The following is a 21,887-nucleotide window of genomic DNA, read 5'->3' as shown; positions in this document are numbered from 1 at the left end:
TGCATCCGGTCCGAGGGCGGACATGCGCAGGGGGAGTCGGCACTGAGCAGCCTTCACTTTCCGACCTTCTTTAGACTCTTCGCGTCACAGATACTGTCCATATTTGGTTCAGTAATCTTTCCGTATCGGAAAAGTAGGTTTAGATCTTTCTGTCTAGTTCTCCGGCTGGTAACCGTGATCTGTCATCTGCCAATCACGTTGCTCGCGTGCCAAATCCTTCAACGCCATTTTTGTTTTGGTCCCCGAAAACCGCCATGTTTCTTTAGGGCATGGTCCTCGCAGACTTACGGCTTCGCCTACGGCTTTGCCGCCATCTTAGATCCTGGCAAAGCTTCAAGCCGCCTGCGAAGCGGTCCCCATCATCTTGCATTCGGGCGGTAGCTGTGCTCTTAAATGCGCGAGGAGACCCTGGGAAAAGGGAAATGAGCACGAAATTTGAAATCGCGGAGCTGCCGCAGTTTGACCGGAGAGCTTGCTGCCTGTAGTTTGAATTTCCCCAGCCCAGTACTTCTCCACCAGTGACCCTGGACAGTCCCAAAATACAAATGCTGCTGGCAGCGTAGGTAAGCACATGGAGCTAAGTGCCGCCTGAGGTGTGCTTTCACTTGAATCCAGCTGTCGATCCACCCTCCTCCCCCTGTTTTAGCCTCCTCCGAGTTCTCCCCGCGCTTCCACCTCTCGGTGTTTTGGAAGGACTAAGAAGGTGTGTTGTACGTCTGGGTACGCAACGCCTGAACGGTCAAGTGGAAATGTGCAGAAGTTTTTTCTTTCTTTAGGGTCTTTTTTGGAGCACACGGGATGGGCCAGGGGTTTGTTTTAAATGACGGTTGCCTGCAATCGTGCCCGTGCAAATGAAGTGTTCTTCCCAGACGTTTTTGCGATTCATTTATCTATCCAGTTTGTTTGTTGAGTGTGTCCAGCTGGAAAAACCCTAGGGGGCATGGAGCTTCTCTGATGTCGATAGTGCGATAATTGGGTGTTCTGTGCTTGTTAGCACTGCAGGTTTAAGTTGCTTTCTCCCTTGGCTAACCAACCCTCCCACACCCCACCCCCCTTTTGCCTGCACTAGAAATGTATTCTTTTGGTGTTTAGATATAACCGTATTTGGAAGCCGCTGGCCGACAGGAACTAGTGTTGAAGGTGCTACGGGCGTCTTTGCCTGGTGTGCCCTGCTGGCAGCCCCTGTGAGCTTACTGGGCTGCAGGCTTGGTCCTGCCCCAGGTGTACCGAATGAGATCCCGCCCCCGGAATTGCGCTGAGTCGGGACACCTGCCCAGGCAGCAGCGTGCCTGGGTTCTACGCGAGCTTCTTCACCAGGTTCTGTGTATTGCATGCTTTAAAGGCAGCGCATGTTTGGCATGCATTTATGTCCTGTAGGCTACCCACTTGACGTCATCCAGAAAGTGAAGTGTTTTTGCCAATCCAGTTCACGTTGATGGCCTTTTTCTGTTATGGCAATATATCCATGATAGACTTTCATCCTGGAACCCTAACAGGAGTTTACTGCTGGCTTGCATTTGGAAAAAAATAAAAAGTTGCTTGTTATACTTCGTGTGACTTGGATGTATTTTTTAATTCTTTAACGGTTGAAGTCTGAATGTGGACAAGATTGTAATAATGATTTGGGATACATTGGCAGAGGGTCACGGGATCTTTAGAGGGACTTCCCATCCTACCGTCTCTGGTTAAACAGCGATCTGAGTCGGGACTTCTTTGTTGTGTATGACTGTGTCCTGGGGAGCTTGGGGAAGCTTCCGGTCCAGGAGAGCTGCAGGCATTCTAAGCAACCTAGCCACTACAGGATACAGTACACCGATTTCATGTTTCCGCATGTTTCTGTTCTAGAATAACAGGGTTTTGAAGTCAGTGGGATGCATAACTGGATTGGGAATGAAGTGAGCCACTCTCCCAGGACCTTGGTGGCTTGCCATGGCTTCTGTCCTTAGCAAGACGCCCCATCCTTCCTGGTGCTGCTCTCCGTGTGCAGAGGAGGAGGAGGGGAAACCAAATGACTGTTGTTTCTTTGCTTTGTCTCCTCTGGATGTGGCACGTTGTGCTGCAGCCATATTCTGAGAATGTCAGAAGTATAAGTGCAGTCTTCATGGCTTCTGATTTTCACAGGCTGTGTGTGTGTGTGTAGAACACGGTGGGCAGGGAAATGAATCTAGAGCCAGACTTCTGCTTTCAAATCCTGCTCCATGCACTTAGCAGCCGCGTGACTTTGAGTCTAGAGAAGTGAAGACAAGCCAAGTGCTTGAAGCGGTGCCTGGCTCATCGGCACCACTGTCAGTGTTAAGGAATGGTCGTTACCTTTATGTTCAGCTGCGCGTGGTTTAATGTTCTGTTTGAAAGCCGCGTTTGGGGAAATCAACTGTAGTTCTTTGACTCTTTAGGATATGCACCTGTTTGACTTTGGAAATAAGGTGGTCTAGACACAGTGTATCGTGGTAGACTTTTTTTTTTTTTAAAAAAATCAACTTTAAATGCATTTGTCTTAAAATAAGTCTCAAGTCCTGGAAGCAGAGTTCGCTTTCTTTCACTGGATTTCACAGGGAAGCCACCACCGCGGGAAAGCTCCCAAGTACCTTCCTCGTGCCAAGTTCCCCCTCACCCTTTGAAATCCGTCCAGCTGCCTTCTTGCTGGCAACCACCTGCCCATCACTACGGAGAAGGTGCTGTTGTCTAGGTTTCCATCCAAGAAGAGTGTTGCAGTATGTGCTTCCTGGGGAAGAAGGAGGAATCTGGCTTCTCCCACTCCCCCTTGTTATTTCCGGTCCTGTCTGTGAATGCAAGTATCAGTGGCCTGTTCCTTTTTCATCGCTAAGTAATATTCCGGTACGTGGATGGGCTGTCATTTGTTTATACCATCCCCACTTGGTGGAAATTGGTACTTTGCTTAATTTCACAAGGCTGCTATCCACATTGCTCTGTGCCACACTTGCTTACCTTTACAAAGAGCAGCTGTTTATCTGGTGCCCAACTTTTCTGCATGCAGTGAAAGCAAGGGATGAATATAGGAAAACTGTGTTTGTGTTGGGACTTCACATGTTTACCATTATGCTATTTATGAATTAGTGTCTTATGAATGAAATATATAACTTAAATGCCAACTAGAGGCATTGATGTAGATTTAATTTTTGTAGATTTCTTTGCTTTAGATTGTTATCCCTTGATGCATGCATGTCTAATTATTTTGAGGGTTCTTTCAAGTTTTATTTGTATATTACTTTTCAGTGCCTCATTTTTATCCTGTGGTGTTGACATTCTGTACTTGATTAATCAGAGATGTTTTAAGCTTGGACATGAGTTGGGCCAGTGTTATGGCTTAGAGGGCAGAGCCACCCCACCTGCAGTGCCCACATGTGGGCAACAGTTGGAATTCCTGGCTTCAGCTCTGGGCTAATATGCTGGGAAAAGCAGCAGAAAATGGTCCAAGGCCTTGGGACCCTGCTGGCTATGTATGAGACCCAGAAGGAGCACGTGGCTGCTGGCTGCCCGGTTCCTGCTGTGGTGACCTTCTGGGGAGAGAGCCAGCAGGTGGAGGATCTCTATCGGTCTGTCTCTCTCTGTGTAACCCTGCCTTTCAAATAAATAAATCTTTTAAACAAGCTTGGATATGACTCATGTTATACAATAACATAAAATATAGCTCATATAGCATCTTGAATGTAAAAGTTGGTTGTGTCACTGTTTTGATTTATTCTTTAGTTTAAATAGATTGAAGGGGTTTTTTTGGCAATCGAAAAACATTTTTGTTTAAAGATTTTTTTTTAAGTGAAAGGCAGATTTAGAGATAAGGAGAAACACAGAAATATCTTACGTCTGCTAGTTCACTCCACAAGTGGCTGCAACAGTTAATCTGAAGCCAGGAAGCAGGAGCTTCTTCCGGGTCTCCCACACAGGTGCAGGGTCCCAAAGCTTTGTGCTTTTACTGTGTTCTTAAGCACAAACAGGGAGCTGGGTGGGAAGTGGAGCAGCCAGGACACGAATTGGCATTCATATGGAATCCGGCTCTTGCAAGGTGAGTATTTAACCACTAGGCCATTTTGCCAGACTCGGTTGGAAATCATTTTTTTAAAAACATTTATTTTATTTTTATTGCAAAGTCAGATATACAGAGAGGAGGAGAGACAGAGAGGAAGATCTTCTGTCTGTTCATTCACTCCCCAGGTGGCCACAACAGCCAGAGCTGAGCCAACCCAAAGGCAAGAATCAGGAACTACTTCCGGGTCTCCTATATGAGTGCAGGGTCCCAAGGCTTTGGGCCATCCTCGACTGCTTTCCCAGGCTATGAGCAGGGAGCTGGATGGGAAGCGGGGCTGCTGGGATTAGAACCGGTACCCATATGGGATCCTGATGCATGCAAGGCAAGTTCTTTAGCCGCTAGGCTGCTGTGCCGGGCCCAGTTGGAAAACATTTTTAACTGTCATTCAGTAAAATTTACTTTTAGTGTTGAGTTTCATGATTTCTAACTAGTGCACTGAGTCCCGTGACCACCACTGAAGGTAAGAATGAGCCTTTCTTCTCACTTCCCTCTGGTAAATGCCTTCTTACTGAGACATCATGGTCACACCTGTCACCTCTCCACGCTTAGCAACCAGGGATCTTAAATGTTCGATGGTTGCCTTAATGATAATCGGAAGGGTGTGTTTTCCCAGGGTGAGGGTGACTGCAACACTGTATTCGTTAGAGTGGCTCTTACATCAAGAAGCCGAAGGATGCTGGGCTGTCTGCCGTGCCCTCTGTAAGGAGCACCTGCTGGTGTTAGCCCCACACCAAGTGATGACCCACCAGGGCTCATGCTGTCCTCCCAGGAGTCAGGAGCAACTGTGGCTCCATTCCGTTGCACAGATAAGAAAGCCAGAGATTTAGGGGAATGGAATTGCTTGGCTGGGGTCACATGAGCAGTTGTGCTGTGTCTTATGGGAACTTGAGGCTATAACCCCACCACGTGTGGATGCTTGAGTCGTGATGCATCCCAGGTAGGACCTGGCAAGGATTTCCTGTGGATCCAGCGGGAAGGCAAGGCCTAAACTGATGGTCACCTGATTGGTGATTGAAGGCTAAGAAATGTTCTGTGGGATTAATCTTGATCCATGATCTCAATATTTGATCTATCTTTAATGATAAAAAGAAAAAAAGAAGAAAAGGCCTAATATTTTGCCATTTTTCTCTGTGTTGGAGTTTGTTTTACTTCATGTTTTATAAGCAGAATTTGACATTCCGTATTATCATATGACTAATAGGAAAAGCTGATGCTTTTTTTTTTTAAAGATTTATTTTTATTATTTTTTTACTGGAAAGGCGGATATACAGAGAGGAGAGACAGAGAGGAAGATCTTCCGTCCGATGATTCACTCCCCAAGTGAGCACAACGGCCAGTGCTATGCTGATCCAAAGCCAGGAGCCTCTTCCAGGTCTCCCACGCGGGTGCAGGATCCCAAAGCTTTGGGCTGTCCTCAACTGCTTTCCTGGGCCACAGGCAGGGAGCTGGAAGGGAAGCGGGGCTGCAGGGATAGAACCGGTGCCCATATGGGATCCCGGGCGTGCAAGGCGAGGACCTTAACCACTGCGCCACTGCGCCAGGCCCCTGATGCTTTTTTAATACCAATGTGGCCTTTCCAAACTTAAGGCTGTCTCCAGTAAGACCTGTGTTCAGGTTGTCCCTTGGTCTTTTGTTAAACTTTGTTTCTTTCCTTGTATTGGGGTTCTTTGATGATAAAATCACCAGCTTCATTGGGGTGAGCAGCCGAGAAATGATTTCCCATGCTTGAGTTGTCCATAAGTGACAGCGCCTTTGCCGGTTTCTGATTCTGCTCCCACGGCTGGTGAAAGTCTTTTTATTTTTTTTTTTTAGATGATAGACAAATAATAATTTTCTAGATAAAATTTGAAATCCAGAGATTAGAATCCTGGAGTTCCTCTCTGGCCTTTTTAATCATAGTGGTCGCTTTCACTTCGTGACACGGACCAGCTTTGCTAAAAGGAAGACAGATGGAATTTCAGAGTGCCTTGATTTTCCCACACAGTAATCTGAAAGGTCACTGACTTTCTTTATTGGAGTTTATCTCTGCTCTGTATTTCAATGACAGGACAATCATGTGATTTTTTTTTAATCTACTTCTCTTCCAAAATTAATATTCTTAAGGGTCTTAGGGTTTTTTCCTCCCGACTGAGGACACACAGGCTCACATGTTTTCATGGGATCTGGAGCTAACAGAGGCTGCCCCTAGTGCTAGAATGCCGGTTATCTGGCCAGGGGAAGCGGAGTGAGGGTGCGGAGTGAAGGCTGCAGGGTCATGTGTGAGCTTGGTGTGCCTCGCCTCCCCAGCGCGCTTGGTGCATTGCAAGCCTCCAAGTGCTTGGGAAGTTCATCTATGGGGAGATTGTCTTGAACTTCTTAAAAACTGGCAACAAAAATCCAGACACGTACTGGCAGCTCTGGTGGCAAAGCTGCTTTCCCATTCATGCTGTCATGCTTTGGCTCTGCCCAAAGCAGTTTTGACAGTCTAGGAAAGGAACTGAAAACATTTACTCACTTGCTTTCATTGTGTTTGGAGGGCAGGGAGAGAGTGATCTGCTCCCCAGTCGCCTGCCTGCCACGGACCAGGATCCCACAACTCCCAGTCTGCCATGTGGACGGGAGGCAGTCCAGTACTCAGGCAGCAGCCACTGGCTCCCTGGAGGCACACTGGTAGGAAGCTGGATGGGCAGTAAAAGTGCCAGACCTTGAATCAGGCATCCCACACAGGCTATGGGTGTCTCACACAGCATCCTGCCTGCTGTGCCTGACACCCACCCACCCCTTCCAAAGGAACTGTTTTGCCGTGTGTGTGTGTGTGCGCGCGCGCGCATGTATGTGTCTGTTTGCTTTCAAGTGGTCAGGAAAAAAAAAGTTTTAAAAAATCCATTGTACCTAGATTTAAGCAGAAGCTAATGATACCTTTTGGCATTCAAATTAAACTTAGAGGGCCGAGTTTAAGGTCCTCGCCTTGAACGCCCCAGGATCCCATGTGGACGCCGGTTCTAATCCTGACAGTTCCACTGCCCATCCAGCTCCCTGCTTGTGGCCTGGGAAAGCAGTCAAGGACGGCCCAAAGCTTTGGGACCCTGCACCCCTGTGGGAAGAGGCTCCTGGCTTCAGATTGGCTCAGCTCCAGGCATTGCGGTCACTTGGGGAGTGAACCATCCTACAGATGATCTCTCCATCTCTCCTCCTCTCTGTAATCTGCCTTTCCAATAAAAAAAAAAAATCTTAAAAAAAATTAAAGTTAGAATGTCAGTATTTGAATACCCTCCCAGACCCAGTTTATGCCTGAACAAACTCCTCATCATGGTGAAAGCTGGAACCTGGGAAACGTAGCGGGAGAAGCCCAAGTCCCTTAGCCCTGCCGTAGACATGGGAGACTGGGTGGAGCTCCTGCTTTCTGTCTTTGGCCTCACTAAGCCCTGGTTGGTGCAGCCCTCTGGGAAGTGAACCAGACAATGGAAGGATGCACGCCCACGCGCGCGCTCTCTCTCTCTCTCTGTAATTCATCAAAGATAAATTTCACTCCATTTGCTGTCAAGGGTTCATATGGGAGCCATATTTGGAGCAGAGAATAAGCCCTCATCAGACTCCCAAGCTGCTGGTCCCTGACTTTGGTCATTCCAACCGCTAGAATTATGACCAACAGGGGCCAATGTGGTGGTGGATCGGGCTAATCCTCTGCTTGAGGTGCCAGAAATGCATATGAGCACTGGTTCATGTCCTGGCGGCTCCATTCCTGATCCAGTTCCCTGCTTATGGCCTGGCAAAACAGTAGAGGATGGCTCAATTCCTTGGCCTGCTATCGCCACATGGGAGACCTGGAGAAAGCTCTGGCTCCTGGCTTCAGAATCGGCTCTACTCCTGCCATTGTGGCCATTTGGGGAATGGACCAGTGGCCAGAAGACCTCTCTCTCTGTCTCTGTGACTCACTGTTGCAGGTAACAGGCCTTGTGCCTGCAGGATGGAAGGAGAGCTTTGGAGCATCTCAGGGTTTAGAAACCCTGAGGTCAGGGACGTGCCCTCACTGGCCCTGAGAAGTGGCTCAGCTCCCGATTGGTTTCTGGCTGCGGGATCAACTAACAGAGGGTGCGTTCTGTTTTTTGAGTCTTTTTTGGAAAGCCTTGTTAGAAGGAGAGAGTGAAATCTTCCATCTGCTGGTTCAGTCTTCAGATGGTTGCAGCATCCGGGATCTGGATACACTGTGTGGGTGAAGGGACCCCAGCACTTGGGGGGCCGTCCTCTGCCCCCTTCCCAGATACTCCAGCAGGGAGCTGGATGGGAAGCGGGGCAGCCTGTACACATACTGGCAGCCAAAAGAGGTGCTGGTTTCACAGGTCGCAGCTCAACTTGCCGAATCGCAATCCCGCCCCCAGTCAGTAGCGCGAACTAGATCTAGTCAGTTTTGCACACTTTCATTTAGATTTGTGCAGCTTCCTTTTTTCTAATATTTATTCTTGTCACTGACTGCACAATGAACATTTGGAACTGTTTTGCTGTCACGTGTCCTTTCCTGCCTCCTCACAGCCACATGCTTCCACATTCCCAACCACTGGCAGCCTCTGATCTCCTCTCCATCTCGACATTGGTTTACAAATGCTTTCTAAATGAAATTAGGGCCTGGCGCAGAGGCCTAGGGGCTAAAGTCCTCGCCTAGAACGTACCAGGATACCATATGGCTGCCGGTTCTAATCCCGGCTGCTCCACTTCCCATCCAGCTCCTTGCTTGTGGCCTGGGAAAGCAGTCGAGGATGGCCCAAAGCCTTGGGACCCTGCACCCATGTGGGGATACCTGGAGGAAGTTCCTGGTCCTGGCTGTGGATCGGCATAGCATCGTTCATTGCGCTCACTTGGGGAGTGAACCATCGGACAGAAGATCTTCCTCTCTGTCTCTCCTCCTCTCTATCTGACTTTGCAATAAAAATAAATGAATCTTAAAAAAAAAAAAATAGAAAGAAAGAAGTTATACCTAAGGGTCCAGCACAGTAGCCTAGTGGCTAAATCCTCACCTTGCACATGCCAGAATCCCATATGGATGCTGGTTCTAATCTCGACAGCTCCACTTCCCATCCAGCTCCCTGCTTGTAGCCTGGGAAAGCAGTTGAGGATGGCCCAAAGCCTTGGGACCCCGCACCCGCATGGGAGACCTAGAAGAGGCTCTGGGCCTCTGGCTTTGGATTGGCTCAGCTCTGGCTGTCGTGGCCACTTGGCCTCTCTATATAACTGACTTTGCAATGAAAATAAAATATTTTTTTAAAAAAGAAATTATGATATTGGCATCCTCCATTCGATATCACTTCCTTAAGTTTTATCCAAATTGTTGTAGGACTCAAATAGTTTATCTCTTCTAAATGTTGAGTAATAGATCATTGTGTAAATTAACAAGGTTTGGGTAACGGTTTACCTACTGAAAGCTGCCTGCGTTGTTTCCAGCTTGGAACTACAAGTAGGTTTCTGGTTAGGCCTACATCCTCAACAACATTTGGGGTTTTTGCTGTCTGCTGTTTGCCACTCTGGTATTTGCATATCTGTGTGGGTTTAGTTCACATTTTCCTGATGGATGAGGATATCGTGTATGTTGTCATGCAGTTATTTGCCATCAGCACATTCTCTTCGGTAAAATACCTGTTTGCGACTTTTGCTCATTTTCTGATTAGGGTGTGTGTGTGTTTGTGTTCGTAAAAGTTTATGCGAAAGGCAGAGTGACAGGAAAAAGCAGAGCTCTCTCTTAGCTACGGGTTCACTGTCCATCTGACCTGTGGCAGGAGCCAGGCTGTCTGTCCTGGTCTCGGAGGTGGGTCACTGGGGCCCAAGCACTTGGGCCATGTTCTGCTCTCTTTCAGTAAATTCCCAGGGAGCTGGATCGGAAGTGGAGCATCCAAGGTTTGAACTAACATCTGCAGCAGCAGCTTCATACACTGTGCCACCACACCGACCCCTAACTATTGAGTCTGTGAGTGAGCTCTTTGTGTATTCTAGATATAAATCTTTTTTGGATACGCAGACTCCAAATGTTTCCTCCAAATTTGTAGAGAAGTTTTGATTTTAACATGAGATCTCCGATTATGGTTTGGTGTTTTTTATGTGCTTGGTTTAAAAAAAAAAAAAAGGAAAGAAAACTTCTGGGGCTGGCATTACGAAGTAGTGGGTAAAACAGCCAACCGCAGCGCTGGCATCTCCTGTGGGCACTGGGTAAGCTCCCACTGCAGTGCTTCAAGCCTAGCTCCCTGTAATGCGTCCGGGAAAGCGGTGAGAGATGGCCCAAGCGCTTGGACGCTGTATCCCTGTGGGAGACCGACCCCAAAGAATCTTCTAGCTTCAATCTTGGCTGCTGTGGCCATTTTGGGAAGTGAACCAGCAAATGAAAGATCTTTCTCTTCCCCCGCTTTCTTTATACCTCAGCCTTTAATGTAAATAAATAAATCTAAACAAACAAAAAATGCAAAAGAAGTCTTCCTTGTTCTGCGTTCATAAAAATATTCTCTAATGTGTGTGTGTGTGTGTGTGTGTTTTCATATTTGAGTTTTTAAAGCATCTGTAACTGATATTTTTGCATTGCATGAGTTGTGGTCCAGTTTTCTTTAGTCTCCAAATGGATACAAGCTGCTACCTGGCCACAGTCCATGGGATGACTCGTTTCTTGGTTGATCCCTAAGTTACGATGCCGCACCCTCACATCATTTCTGCAGATGCGTGCACTTGTCACTGGTCTGTGCAGTGTGCACCTCGGCTAGTCCGTTGGTGTGTTGTGGTAGTTGTACTGTGTCTACAACCACCCTCCCCATGTGTCTGCTCCCCTCTCTCCTAGCAGAGTTTTGTTTTTGTGTTTTGGGTTTTGTTTTGTTTTTTTTTTTAAGCTATTCTGGATCATGTGTATTTCATATACTCTGTAGGTTTTTTTTTTTTTAATTTTTAAATGACTCATTAGGGTTTTCTGTACCAAAAGATGTTATTTGTGTATAGAGAGTTTTATATATTTTTTCTTATTCTGGATGTCTTCCTTTTTTTTCCCCCCCCCTTACCAAATTGCCTTTGTTAGTACGTCAAATACAGTGTTGAAGAGAACCAGCATTTATTCTATATATGCACGTATTCTTCATGTTTGGGGAGAAAGCTTTCATTCTTTCACCAGTATGTATGATTTAGCTGTGAACTTTCCATAGGTGCCTTTTATCAAATTGAAAAGAATTCCGTTCTATTCCTGTTGTTTTGGATTTTTGTAATGAAAAAAAAAAGACTTAAAAAATATTTGTTACAATACATGCTTTATTATATTACCACAACATGGATTAATTTTCTGATGTTAACCTACCCTTGTGTTCCTGGGATGACTCCAGTTCATGGTGTATAGTCTCGTTGAACGTTGATGGGTTTTATTGTTAACCTTATGTTGAGGACTTTTGTATTCTTCATAAGGGACAGTAATATATAGTTTTCTTTTGATATCATTAGCTGGTTTCTGTATCAGGATAATACTCATGATTGGATGCTGGGCGAGCTTCTCCTTCTGCTTCTATTTTAAATAGTTGTGAGGGTTGGCAGTATAGCAGGAAGGCCAACTGGGTTATGCTTTTATTTGAGGGCAATTTTTTTGTATTATTACTCAAGGCAATATTTGCTTAAGAACAATTAAATGTGAATTTTGGTCTCGCAAATAATTATTGATACTGTACTGTCCTGCTGGTCTAGTAATATCCACCTAAAACAAGTCCAGTATGCCTAATTATAGCTTTCTTTTTCTTTTCTCTTGAAGGTGGTAGAGTAATTCTTGAATCAGTGAGCCATGGCATCTAAGAAATTTGCTGTTAAAGTAAGTAATGCTTAATAGCTTTCTTTAAAATAGTTAACCACTTTCTAATGTTACTGAGTTCTGTGCTGACTGGAAACTGAAGTTATAAACTGTCTGGTCTTTACATTTTGGACTCTGAAATGTTTAAATGAACACATTGAAAACTTTCGTATTTTCAGTGTGCACTGAGCACATGAACCGTTCGTATGATGATGAGTAACTCCTTGTTCGAGCCTTCAGATACTTTTGCATTGTAACCTGGTCTTGAACGTTGACATTTGTCACTCCTATTGTGTGTCCATGGCATGGGCTCTGCTAATGATGAAGGCGATTCAAGGGCTAAGTAAAGCAGACAGTGAATGGTGCAGCTGGGTACCTGTGAGGAGGGGGTCCTCTTTCTTCCTCTCTTTCTTCTCTGATCATTGTGTCATCTCTTGGTGGATGGGGTTGACACTCCCAGGTGTGGAAGGGTGGGAGATCGCTGCGTGGGAGGTGATGGGGAAGGCGGGGGAAGAATGGATACAGGATCTTAGAGGTGCTAATCTTTAGGACAGTTGCTGAATTCTAGTGTTATCTCAAGTAGTAAGTTCAAACATGAACATATAGATTGCATTCACTGTTGACCAGATTAGATATCTTGTACTTTTATCTTTCTTTGTACCACATCAGTGTTTTCTTAGGCTTCCTGACACACTTACCGATTTTACCTTTTCCAGGTATTTCTTTTGTCAATATATTGTATATATTTCTGTGAACTTTCACTCTTTGTGAGTATATTTTGGTCTGACTCCAGAAAGATATCTCATTGGTTTTAGAATTGTAATTGAGTGTTACTTTCCTTCAGCACTTTAAAAATACTTTTCCATTGTCTTCTGGTATCTGGTTTTGCTACTATGAAATGCTTTCATTATCTGCTTAAAGACTACATTAAAACCTAGAGGTTTAAAGAAGCAGCCATTTCATTATTTCTCATAATTCTGCAGGTTACTAGGAAACTGTCAGAGGATTTCTCTCTCTCTCTCTCTTTTAAAAACCGTAGTGTTTATGAGACAGACACACACATGCCAAGAGAAAAAGAGAGAGAGACAGACAGACAAAGGAAGGAAGGAGAAGGAGGTGGAAAGAGAATGGGAGGTGCTCATGTGCTGTTTCACATCTCAGACAGCCACGGCGGAGCTGCAGTCAGGAGGAAGGAGCTCAGTGCAGGTTCTGTGTGGGGGTGGTAGCACTTTCAGCACTTCACCAATCAGATGTTGTCTTCCAGGTTCTGTGTTAACCTGGAGCCAGAGCCAGGGATCTAACCGTTACTCCAAAATGGGATGAGAATGTCTTAACTGCTGTCAAGTTCCTGTTTGGTGCTGCCTGGAGTGACAGATTTCTAGGGACTCTGTCTAGGATGCTAAGGACAGATACCTAGGATGCTAGCTGAGTTGTTTTGCTTTCAAGATTTATTTATATTTATTGGAAAGTCAGATATATAGAGAGGAGGAGAGACAGAGAGAAAGACCTTCTGTCTGATGGTTCACTCCCCAAGTGACTGTAAAGGCCGGTGCTTCCTTGATCTGAAGCCAGAAGCCAGGAACTTCCTCCAGATCTCCCACATGGTTGCAGGGTCCCAGGGCTTTGGGCCATCTTCGATTGTTTTCCCAGGCCACAAGCAGGGAGCTGGATGGCAAGTGGAGCAGCTGGGATTAGAACTGGCACCCGTATGGGATTCTGGCGTGTTCAAGGCAAGGACTTTAGCTGCTAGGCCACTGCGCCATGACCGCTAGCTGAGTTCTGAGGGCTGGTTTCCTAAAACAAGAGTTGCAAGGTGGAGGACATGCAATTTGTCATTCTCTGCAGAAATCTCAGCTGTGTTCTTTTGGCCAGTGCCCAGATCAAGGCAGTCTTGACATAGGTTTGATTTTGTGAGTGAGTGGCTTGGGATCCAGGGAGCATCTTAAGTCTAAAGACAATTTATCAATTTTGACAAATTCTTAACCATTTTTTTCCTGGAGGTATTATTTTCCTTATTTACTCTGCTGATCCCTCCCCTTCATCTGAAGTTTGTTGGATAGTGTCGTGTGACCGCTTCTGATTTGCTGAAAGAGTCAGGTTAACTTGTTCAGGGCTGATCTTCAAAGACAGTCTGCTCAGAAATGGACAGAGCTTCTCAGAAGACTCTTCTGAAACTGCATGGGGCCTGATAGCATGGACTGTCCTACTCAACCACTAGCTTGGAGGTCATGCCCCTGGTCAGGTCATAAGTAGATCCGTTGATTTCTAACCCATACTCATGGAAGTGGCAGATTGTGCTAATAAATGTCACATTTTAGATTGGCATCCACAAGGCTTGGAACCCAGTTACTAGATGGTTGACAGGCAAGGGAGCTGCCTCAACCGTGAGGTTCAACCAGGCAGGATGGAAATGTGTCTATTTTTCTCTCTAGATATTCTCCAGAATATTTGTAATAGTTGGTAGATATTATTATAGTCTATATTTTGGACCTACCAACTAAACATGTGGATTCCTGCTGGGTTCCTAGAATCTATCAATTAATAGAGTCCTTATATGAACATGAAGTATCCAGTCACTGTCTCATTGTTTCTTTTAGTTACAAATGGACACTTGGATATCCTTACGAATTCAACAGGAAGTCAGATGATGCAAAGAAAGAGAATAAAGTGAATGAACAAACTTATGTCAGAGAGATGCCTGGGAGCAAAGGTGAACAGTGTCATTATTTGTGTCTCTGACTAGAAAGAGGAAGATACTGTAACAGGGCTGTGCTATTATGACCAAGGGGTATTCCTGAAAACTAGGAAAGAACTTTTGGAACTTAAAAATATTATGGAAACCCAGAACTTCAATAAAACTTGGAAATTCAATCAAAAAATACAGCCTGGAAAGTAAACCAATCAGATGATTGATTTTTAAAAAAAAACATGGAATGAAAACATAAGAGAATTAGAGATGTAGACTTGATAGGAACATTTGGACTTCTAGAAGGAAGAGCAAGACAAAATGATATAAAGGAATACTATAAAAAAAATAATACAGCAAATTTTACCAGCTTGTGAGACACAGTGTTCTAGCTTGGGAGAAATAGTGAATGAGTTCTCACTCATCAACGAAAAAGTGTTTTACAAAGGCCTATGGTTTGAAGTTTCATAGAGAAGATCCTAAATAAAATTTGCATGCAGGTGACCCAGTAGAGAGCAGCCCTCTCCCACAGCTAGACAATAATCCAGGAATTTCCAACCCAGAGTCCCCAAGAGGCCAACCTTCAATCACACAGGATGGCAAAATAGAGATATATTTTTTCAGAGATTTAATGTCTAAAAAAATTCCTTCTGATACAGTAGGACTATAATATGGGGGAGGAAATAGAGAAAAAATCAGATACAATGTCCAGCCGACAGGGAATCCAACAAGTACGCGAATCCCACGGGAGGTCTGTGTACTGTTATCAGGCGTGGAAACCACCACCGTCGTTGGAAAAGAGCAGAGGCTTTCGAGAAAGATGACTTCAGCAAAAAGGGAAATGGATAAAATATCTTGTACATGTGACTGCATCAAGGAGGTTTTGTTTAGGCCTGTCAGAGAACCTCAGAATGATTTGGTCCTAGGAATATGATAAACTAAGTGATGCAACCCTCAAGTGTAAGTAAACAAGAGATTATACAAGATCAGAAAGCAAGCATCACACCCCACCAGGCTCATGTTGGAACAAAGGTTACATTTCACAGTGTGGTGAACTCCCAAGTTTTGGAAGGCTGGCAAAAGAGACATGCGGAACAGTTGGATGTAAGTGTCAATTTTCTTTTCCATAGTGGGATGTAAAGCTGAAATAATGAGAGATTGTAGTACAAATGTAGTGTTTAGAAATACGGTAGTAAACACAGCTCAAATAGCTAAGTTTGTTTGTCCTGGTGGTTAGAGGGTGAGAGTGGGATAGGGCAGAAGAAAGCTGTTTTTGATATTATCGTTTTAGTTTGTCCAGGCACTATCAAAAATGTTAACAAGTAAAACTTAAAGGAAATTAGTTTATATGTGTGTGTGTGGGTGTACATATGTATATATATATATCTATATATATACACACTTCATAGATGCATCTACTTTTGACTTCTTTGAGAAGACACTTGGTTAGAAAATAGCTTCCTAAACAAAACTGATGGACAACGAACAAGCTGCGATTTGCATCTGAGTTGGTATTAATTGTACAAGCAAACAGTTTATTCTTTTTCAGATGAAGAAAAGTCTCTTGTCTTCCGACTTACAGGGCGTGTTTTTCTCTCTGACTGTTGTGGCCTTGACATTGAGTTCGTTCTTCTCAGAGCGACCTGCCTAAGAAGAGAGTCCCTGGCCTTATGACTCCCAAGCTCTCCTGGCTTGTGCTCCGGCACAGCTTGTTGGCAGGGACGTTCGTCTCTTCTTCCATGACTGCTGTTGTAGCTGAGAGGAGTGGCAGCGGCAGGCGTGTACCTTGCTTGAAATCTGTAGCACTCTGACACCCAAGCCTTGCATCCTTCCGTGGCTTTTTTTTTTATCTCCAAAATTCTAAATTCCTTCTGTTAGGGGAAAGGGTTAGCTCAGAAGTGCACGTCGTACTGCCCACATGCCACCTGCTTGTTTCTGTAAGGAAAGTTGTTTCGGAGCACAGCGAAGAGGCAGAGTTGAGTATATCACACCGAAGATCTTACTGCCTGCAGAGTCTGAAATGAGTAAGTATACATTGAAGCATGTGCATCTGTATCTCCTACCCAACATCTCTATCCCCATGAGCCACATTGTAAATTCAGTTTGCAGAGGTGGCTGGTAGCAGGTGAAATGGAGAGCACACATTTAAATCATTGTTTCTTTGTGTGCTTTTGCTGCCTTGAGCCTTGCTAGAATAAGCATTTAGTGAAGTTTTGGGGTTTAAACTGATTGCAGGGATCGGGGTAAATTAGCAAGACCCTACGCCTGTCTCCTTTTCGTTTACAAGAAAGTAGTAGGTGTGGACACAATGTATTAATCATGGATGTTTTTGCATTAAAATACAGAACAATTTGGGCAAAAAGAAGAGAATTCTGAGTAAGAAATTACTGTTCAAAGTGTCGGATACATGATGTGTACTCTGGGGAAGTTGAGGGGTCTGTCCTCCGTGCTCACGACATCCAGTGGTTTTAAATTTTCAGCCTGGGTCAGCGGAAGCACTGCTGTGAAAGTTTTCTGTCTCATTGTCTGTCTCTGTTTGGAGATCATTTCCTCTACTTCCTGCATCTGTTTTCTGGGATTAGTTAGGTATTACAGCAAAGTCTAGAATTCTTTGGGCTACAAAGCTTGCTTTGCCGTCTCCCGTCTTCTCAGTCCTCTTTATTGTGGGTGGGAACATTTTTGTTGGGAGGACTTGATTAATGAGAAAAGATTCCTGGCTTCCCTAGTGCAGTCAGCCTGGGAAGATTCCAGAGGCTGGCTTGGTGACAGGCCAGTCTGCGTGCAAGGAAAAAGAGCAGCCCCATTTCCCTGGAATGTGGATCTGGCTTTGTCCTCCACAGGGATGTGTCATGACCCCCCTCCTCCTGCCCCTGTTAGCAAGCTGAAAGCTTTTACTTTTGCTGTTGATAGTGTGTGTGTGTGTGTGTGTGTGTGTGTGTGTGTGTGTGTGTGTGTGTGTGTGACAGAGAAGAGATTTTCATGTAGAAATTCTCATTTTCTAAAAATAAAGAGGTTTGCAAGTTTTACTGATATTAAGCAAGATAGGAGCAATTTTGTCCCTATATTTCAAATTCCTTGCGTCTTTACCATCTCTGTTTGTCTTTCCATTCCCTTAGTAGCAATTCAGTTAAAATAGCATAGTGTTCTGCGGTGGATTTCAGTTAACCTTAGTCTTTGCATTCCTTTGAACACCGCAGAAAGATTCATATGCCCCAAAATTGACAGTAATTTTCCCTTTATAGTGAAAGGAAAGAGAATCACTAAACTTGCAGAGACACTGACAGTTGAATAGCAAGTGCATGCTCAGCTCCCTGAAGGAGTCATTGAAATCCCCGGTCCTCGGTTGATTAGTTTACCTGAAAGGGGAGTGTGGCGGTTGGCCTGCCATCAGTTCCGTTTTACAAATTGTCACACTGATTTTATCATATCAAAAAAAGAATTAGGAAATTATTTTTATATCAGATGAGTCCTACATACTGATTTCTACTAAATTACAAGCAAAAATGAAATGGAAATGTCCTAAGGCAGCAAAAGCATCCCATTTCATTCCTCACTGGAGATAAATCTGAATGAAGAGTGTGCCACCTCTAACTCCGAGAATGGTTTTTAAAAAGACACTTGTGTTTGTGGAACTTTTCAAGATGAAAGAAATGCCTCTGTATTTCTTGTCCTGACGTGTAATCTCTTGCCCTTCTGGTTCCTCCTGGCTTCTACCTTTTCCTCCTAAAAGCTTTCATGGTTTGAGACAATGATGTGTCCTAATTACTTAATACAATAGTACAAAACTTGTAAGCATCCACCAGCAGCCATTCATTGGGTTCTCACGGAGGCTCACAGCTTCAGGCCACCTTGCATTTATTGTGAATCTTGATGTCTGAAAAAAAAAAAAACTTCTTGTTGCATTTGAAACTTCTTTTCCAAGTGTTCGCTCTGCCTTTCTGGCCAGACACTGAGATTTCTGGACTTTTTTTTTTTTTTTTTTAACCAGTCTTTCCCCCATGTGTATAAACTCATCTATTCTCTTACTGAAGAACTCTAAAACAGCTCGAATCCAGCCTTGGCTTCTTATCCACTTTCAGTCTCAGCTTTCCTCCTGACTCCAAGAAGTTTCTGCCTAAGTGGGCCTCTGACATGTCAAGCTAAAGTCTGAGTTTTGCTTTGGAAGTTGCCGACCACTGGGCCTTCCCCACTCCTTGGGCCTGCCCAGAGACGTCCTGGCCTGTAATCCACAGGGGCCTATTTAATGCATCCATCCTCTGCCGAGTGCCTTGGACTTGGGCCTTCTCTTTCCTTTTCTTTCGAATCCAGCCCATTATTGTCTTTGCTGTTTTCATTTCTCCATTAATCTCTGGATAATCTCTGCCTCTCTGGTCCTGCCTTTCCAGTTTCTCTAGACAAGTGCCAGTGCAGTGTTTTCTTAACACTGTTTTCATCATGTTACTTCCTTGCTTAAGTGATCAGAGTAATTCCTTTTGTTTAATCAGATCTAATCTAAACTCTCCAGCTACACGTAAGGCACTGGGATAATTACTCTCTCCTTCCTCTTTTATTTGGTCTCATTTTTTCCCCCATCTGGAACTTGGGAACAGGGCCCAAGTGAATGCATTTGCCTTTCCTGCCCTCGCCTGACCTGTAATTTTGTACCTTGTTATCTTACCATTTTCCTCCATGATCCGTGCCCAGCAGCTTTTTCCAATGAGTATGTCTCTTTTTCTTTGATAAAATAATCTAAACATTTCTCCTGTTGGTACCCGGTTACTTTCTGTGCTTTTAGATATTATATGCACCTCATGTTGTATGCATGCATGTTCTCCAGGTTTCTTTTCTTTTGGGGGGTTGGGGGAGTGTCAAATATATTTATTTTTATTTGAAAGGCAGATTTACGGAGAAAATGAAAAAGAGAATCTTCCAACTGCTAGCTTACTCCCCAAATGGTGGCAATGGCTGTAGCTGAGCCGATTCAAAGCCAGACAGCAGGGGCCTCTTCTGGGTCTCTGACCTGGGTGCAGGTGCTCAAGCACTTGGGCCAGCCTCCTCTGCTTTCCCAGGCCATCAGCAGGGAGCTGGATCGGAAGTGGAGCGGCCCAGACACGAACCAGCACTCATATGGAATCCCAGTGCCACAGGTACCTATTGAGCCACCGTACTGGCCCCTGACAATGCCATCTGGACACATTCTTTTGCTTACACCATTTCCCGCCGCGTTGCCTGAGAGGAAGGGCCTGGCCTCTGCAGCTGTTGTGTCCTCACAGGTCTGTCGTGTCCTGTGAAATATCCAAGGTGCCCAGCGTCTGTCCCTCACTCCCCTCATTCCAAAGATGGACAACATCCTTCTTGCTGCACAGAGGACAGGGAAGGCCTTGGAGCGTAAGTTATTGCTCATTTGCCAATTTCAATCAAAGAATGTCTTGCATTTATAGCATCATTTCTTCTTTGGGAAATATTTTATCTCAACCCACTTCTCTTTCTAAGGCTCCACTTTGTAACTATTTTCAGTACTTCTTTTGAACCAAAAAGACAAGCCATAAAATTTGCTTCTATGTCTTTCAGGGAAATAGGTTGTTTCAGTATAACGATTTTCATTATCTGATCACTACCATGGCTTATTGTGTTTAACTCTTTAGTTTTAGACCATGCAGGGTAATTATTTCCCCACTATAAAGCACATGCTTTGATTACATGCATTACTGATAGTGAAGATCTCTGAAGCCGGCTAGTGCCTTAGATTCCCTCTGAGCACTGCAGAGGGCGTCATAGCTCTGCAAGAGGGAAGTGTGCCGCGGTGATCCAGGGAAGTGCAGCAGCTAAAGCACGTTGAAAATCTGCCCATTCCTCAATTATGATGATGAAATTCTAAATGCGTGTTTGTTTGCCTACCCTTGTGTGTGTTTGCATCCCCAGCCTGTTGTTGACATATGCATTTTAGTTGCTTCTGCCTTAGGGTTACTCCTGCTCTGGTGGAAGACAATTCTGACAGCAAAGCCACAGGTGTCCTCAGCATTGCCCTAGGGCCCCTCATCCAGATTCAGGAACCAGGAATGACAGACTGAGAGCTTTGCCTCAGTCCTTGGCAAGCTTTGGGAGCCGGAGCCAGCCCTGGCCCTGGCCTGTAAGGCTGGATTGCGTCCCTGGGGACTGAGAAGTCCTTGAACTCGTGGAATATATTCTACCATGCTCTTCCTACTTGCTTTCCTTATTGTTGTCATTGGCATCTGTCTCGGAGGTGCCTGTCGAGGGAGGTGATGACTGCCAGAGCAACCTGGCATTCAGCAGCCCTTGGGACCTTGGTAGGAATGAGGCTCCACTGAAGCAGCCTATGTGTGCAGTCATCTGGTTCATGAGTAGGGCAGCGTGAACATGCTCAGTGCCCGCTGACAGTCCTTTCAGACACTTGGCTGGTGGTTGCCTCATAGAACACCAATGATGAAGCAACATAGGAAACCAGGCCTCTGAATGTCATTCCATCACATGTAAGTAGCATGTGACAGTAACATTCTGATCTTAAGACTGCTAGAAGCATTCTGTTACTGGTAGTTACCTTACACGCTCACATACATACATGCCTGTGCTATATCTTGCGAGTGTGATACGAAGTGAAAACAGAATGTTATAGGATTTATTTCACAAAGGTAAATAGCAACATATGTTCTTTGGAGGCATGAAGAGGATTCAACATCCGATTCCTCATTACCAGGAAAAGTCATTTATTATAACTTAATATAGAGAACATGCATATTTCTCATTTCTGTGGTTCTCTATGATCATGTTATCATTCGTCCTTTTGTAGTAATTTCTTGAAATTAGATCATCATGTTTCTGAGAACAGATTTTAAAGAATGAAATTAGCATCAGACTTTTAGTTTTCTTGAATTCATGGTGTGGCTTCCGTTAGGAAGATGGGGTACATTTGGGTGAATTGTGTCACCTCTATGACCATCTGCTTCCATGACTGTGTCCCAGGGTTTCTTTTGCATATTAAATTAGTAGTGAAAGACATAATGCTGTGGAAGTATTTATGAAAATATCATTTCATGTATGTCATACGCCTCCAAGTAATTATTTTATGGTGACATTCTATATAGTATTAGAGGGACTCTATCTTCACTTTTTATGCATTCCTGGGCTCATAATTCTTTGGAGTGAGGAAGAATGTGATTCTTTTCATACGTGAAGTTTTTGTTAGTAAATCTTCATCCTCCTGGAGCACCAGAGCCGCAGACAAGGCTGCTGCTTGCCTGTCTGTCTACTCCAGGAGCCTGCAGTGCAGTTTACCTGGTACGCTTTCTGTAGCAGTAGGCTAGTGAACCAGAGCACCCCGCATACCTGGATCCCAGCCGGAGAAGCACAGTGACTGTGTTCAGCTCTGAATGGGATGTTACGGCAAA

General features: G+C 44.7%; 1 protein-coding gene across 1 annotated transcript in view; it reads left to right on the top strand.

Annotated features, from left to right (window-relative positions):
* The first annotated feature begins 435 nt into the window (after positions 1 to 435).
* Positions 436 to 21,887, top strand: part of LOC121157013 (SLX4 interacting protein) — a 153,469-nt gene continuing 132,017 nt past the window's right edge. Inside the window, exons 1-2 of the mRNA XM_040980965.1 lie at positions 436 to 563; positions 11,781 to 11,837. Coding sequence (XP_040836899.1) covers positions 11,811 to 11,837 — 27 coding nt within the window. The 5' untranslated portion in view covers positions 436 to 563; positions 11,781 to 11,810. The remainder of the gene's footprint in view (positions 564 to 11,780; positions 11,838 to 21,887) is intronic.

Source organism: Ochotona curzoniae, unplaced genomic scaffold, assembly GCF_017591425.1.
Source record: "Ochotona curzoniae isolate NIBS_2020 unplaced genomic scaffold, NIBS_Ocur_1.0 contig_3520, whole genome shotgun sequence".
NCBI lineage: Eukaryota > Metazoa > Chordata > Mammalia > Lagomorpha > Ochotonidae > Ochotona > Ochotona curzoniae.
The sequence above is the reverse complement of the archived record's forward strand: the minus strand, read 5'-3'. Positions and strand labels throughout refer to the sequence as shown.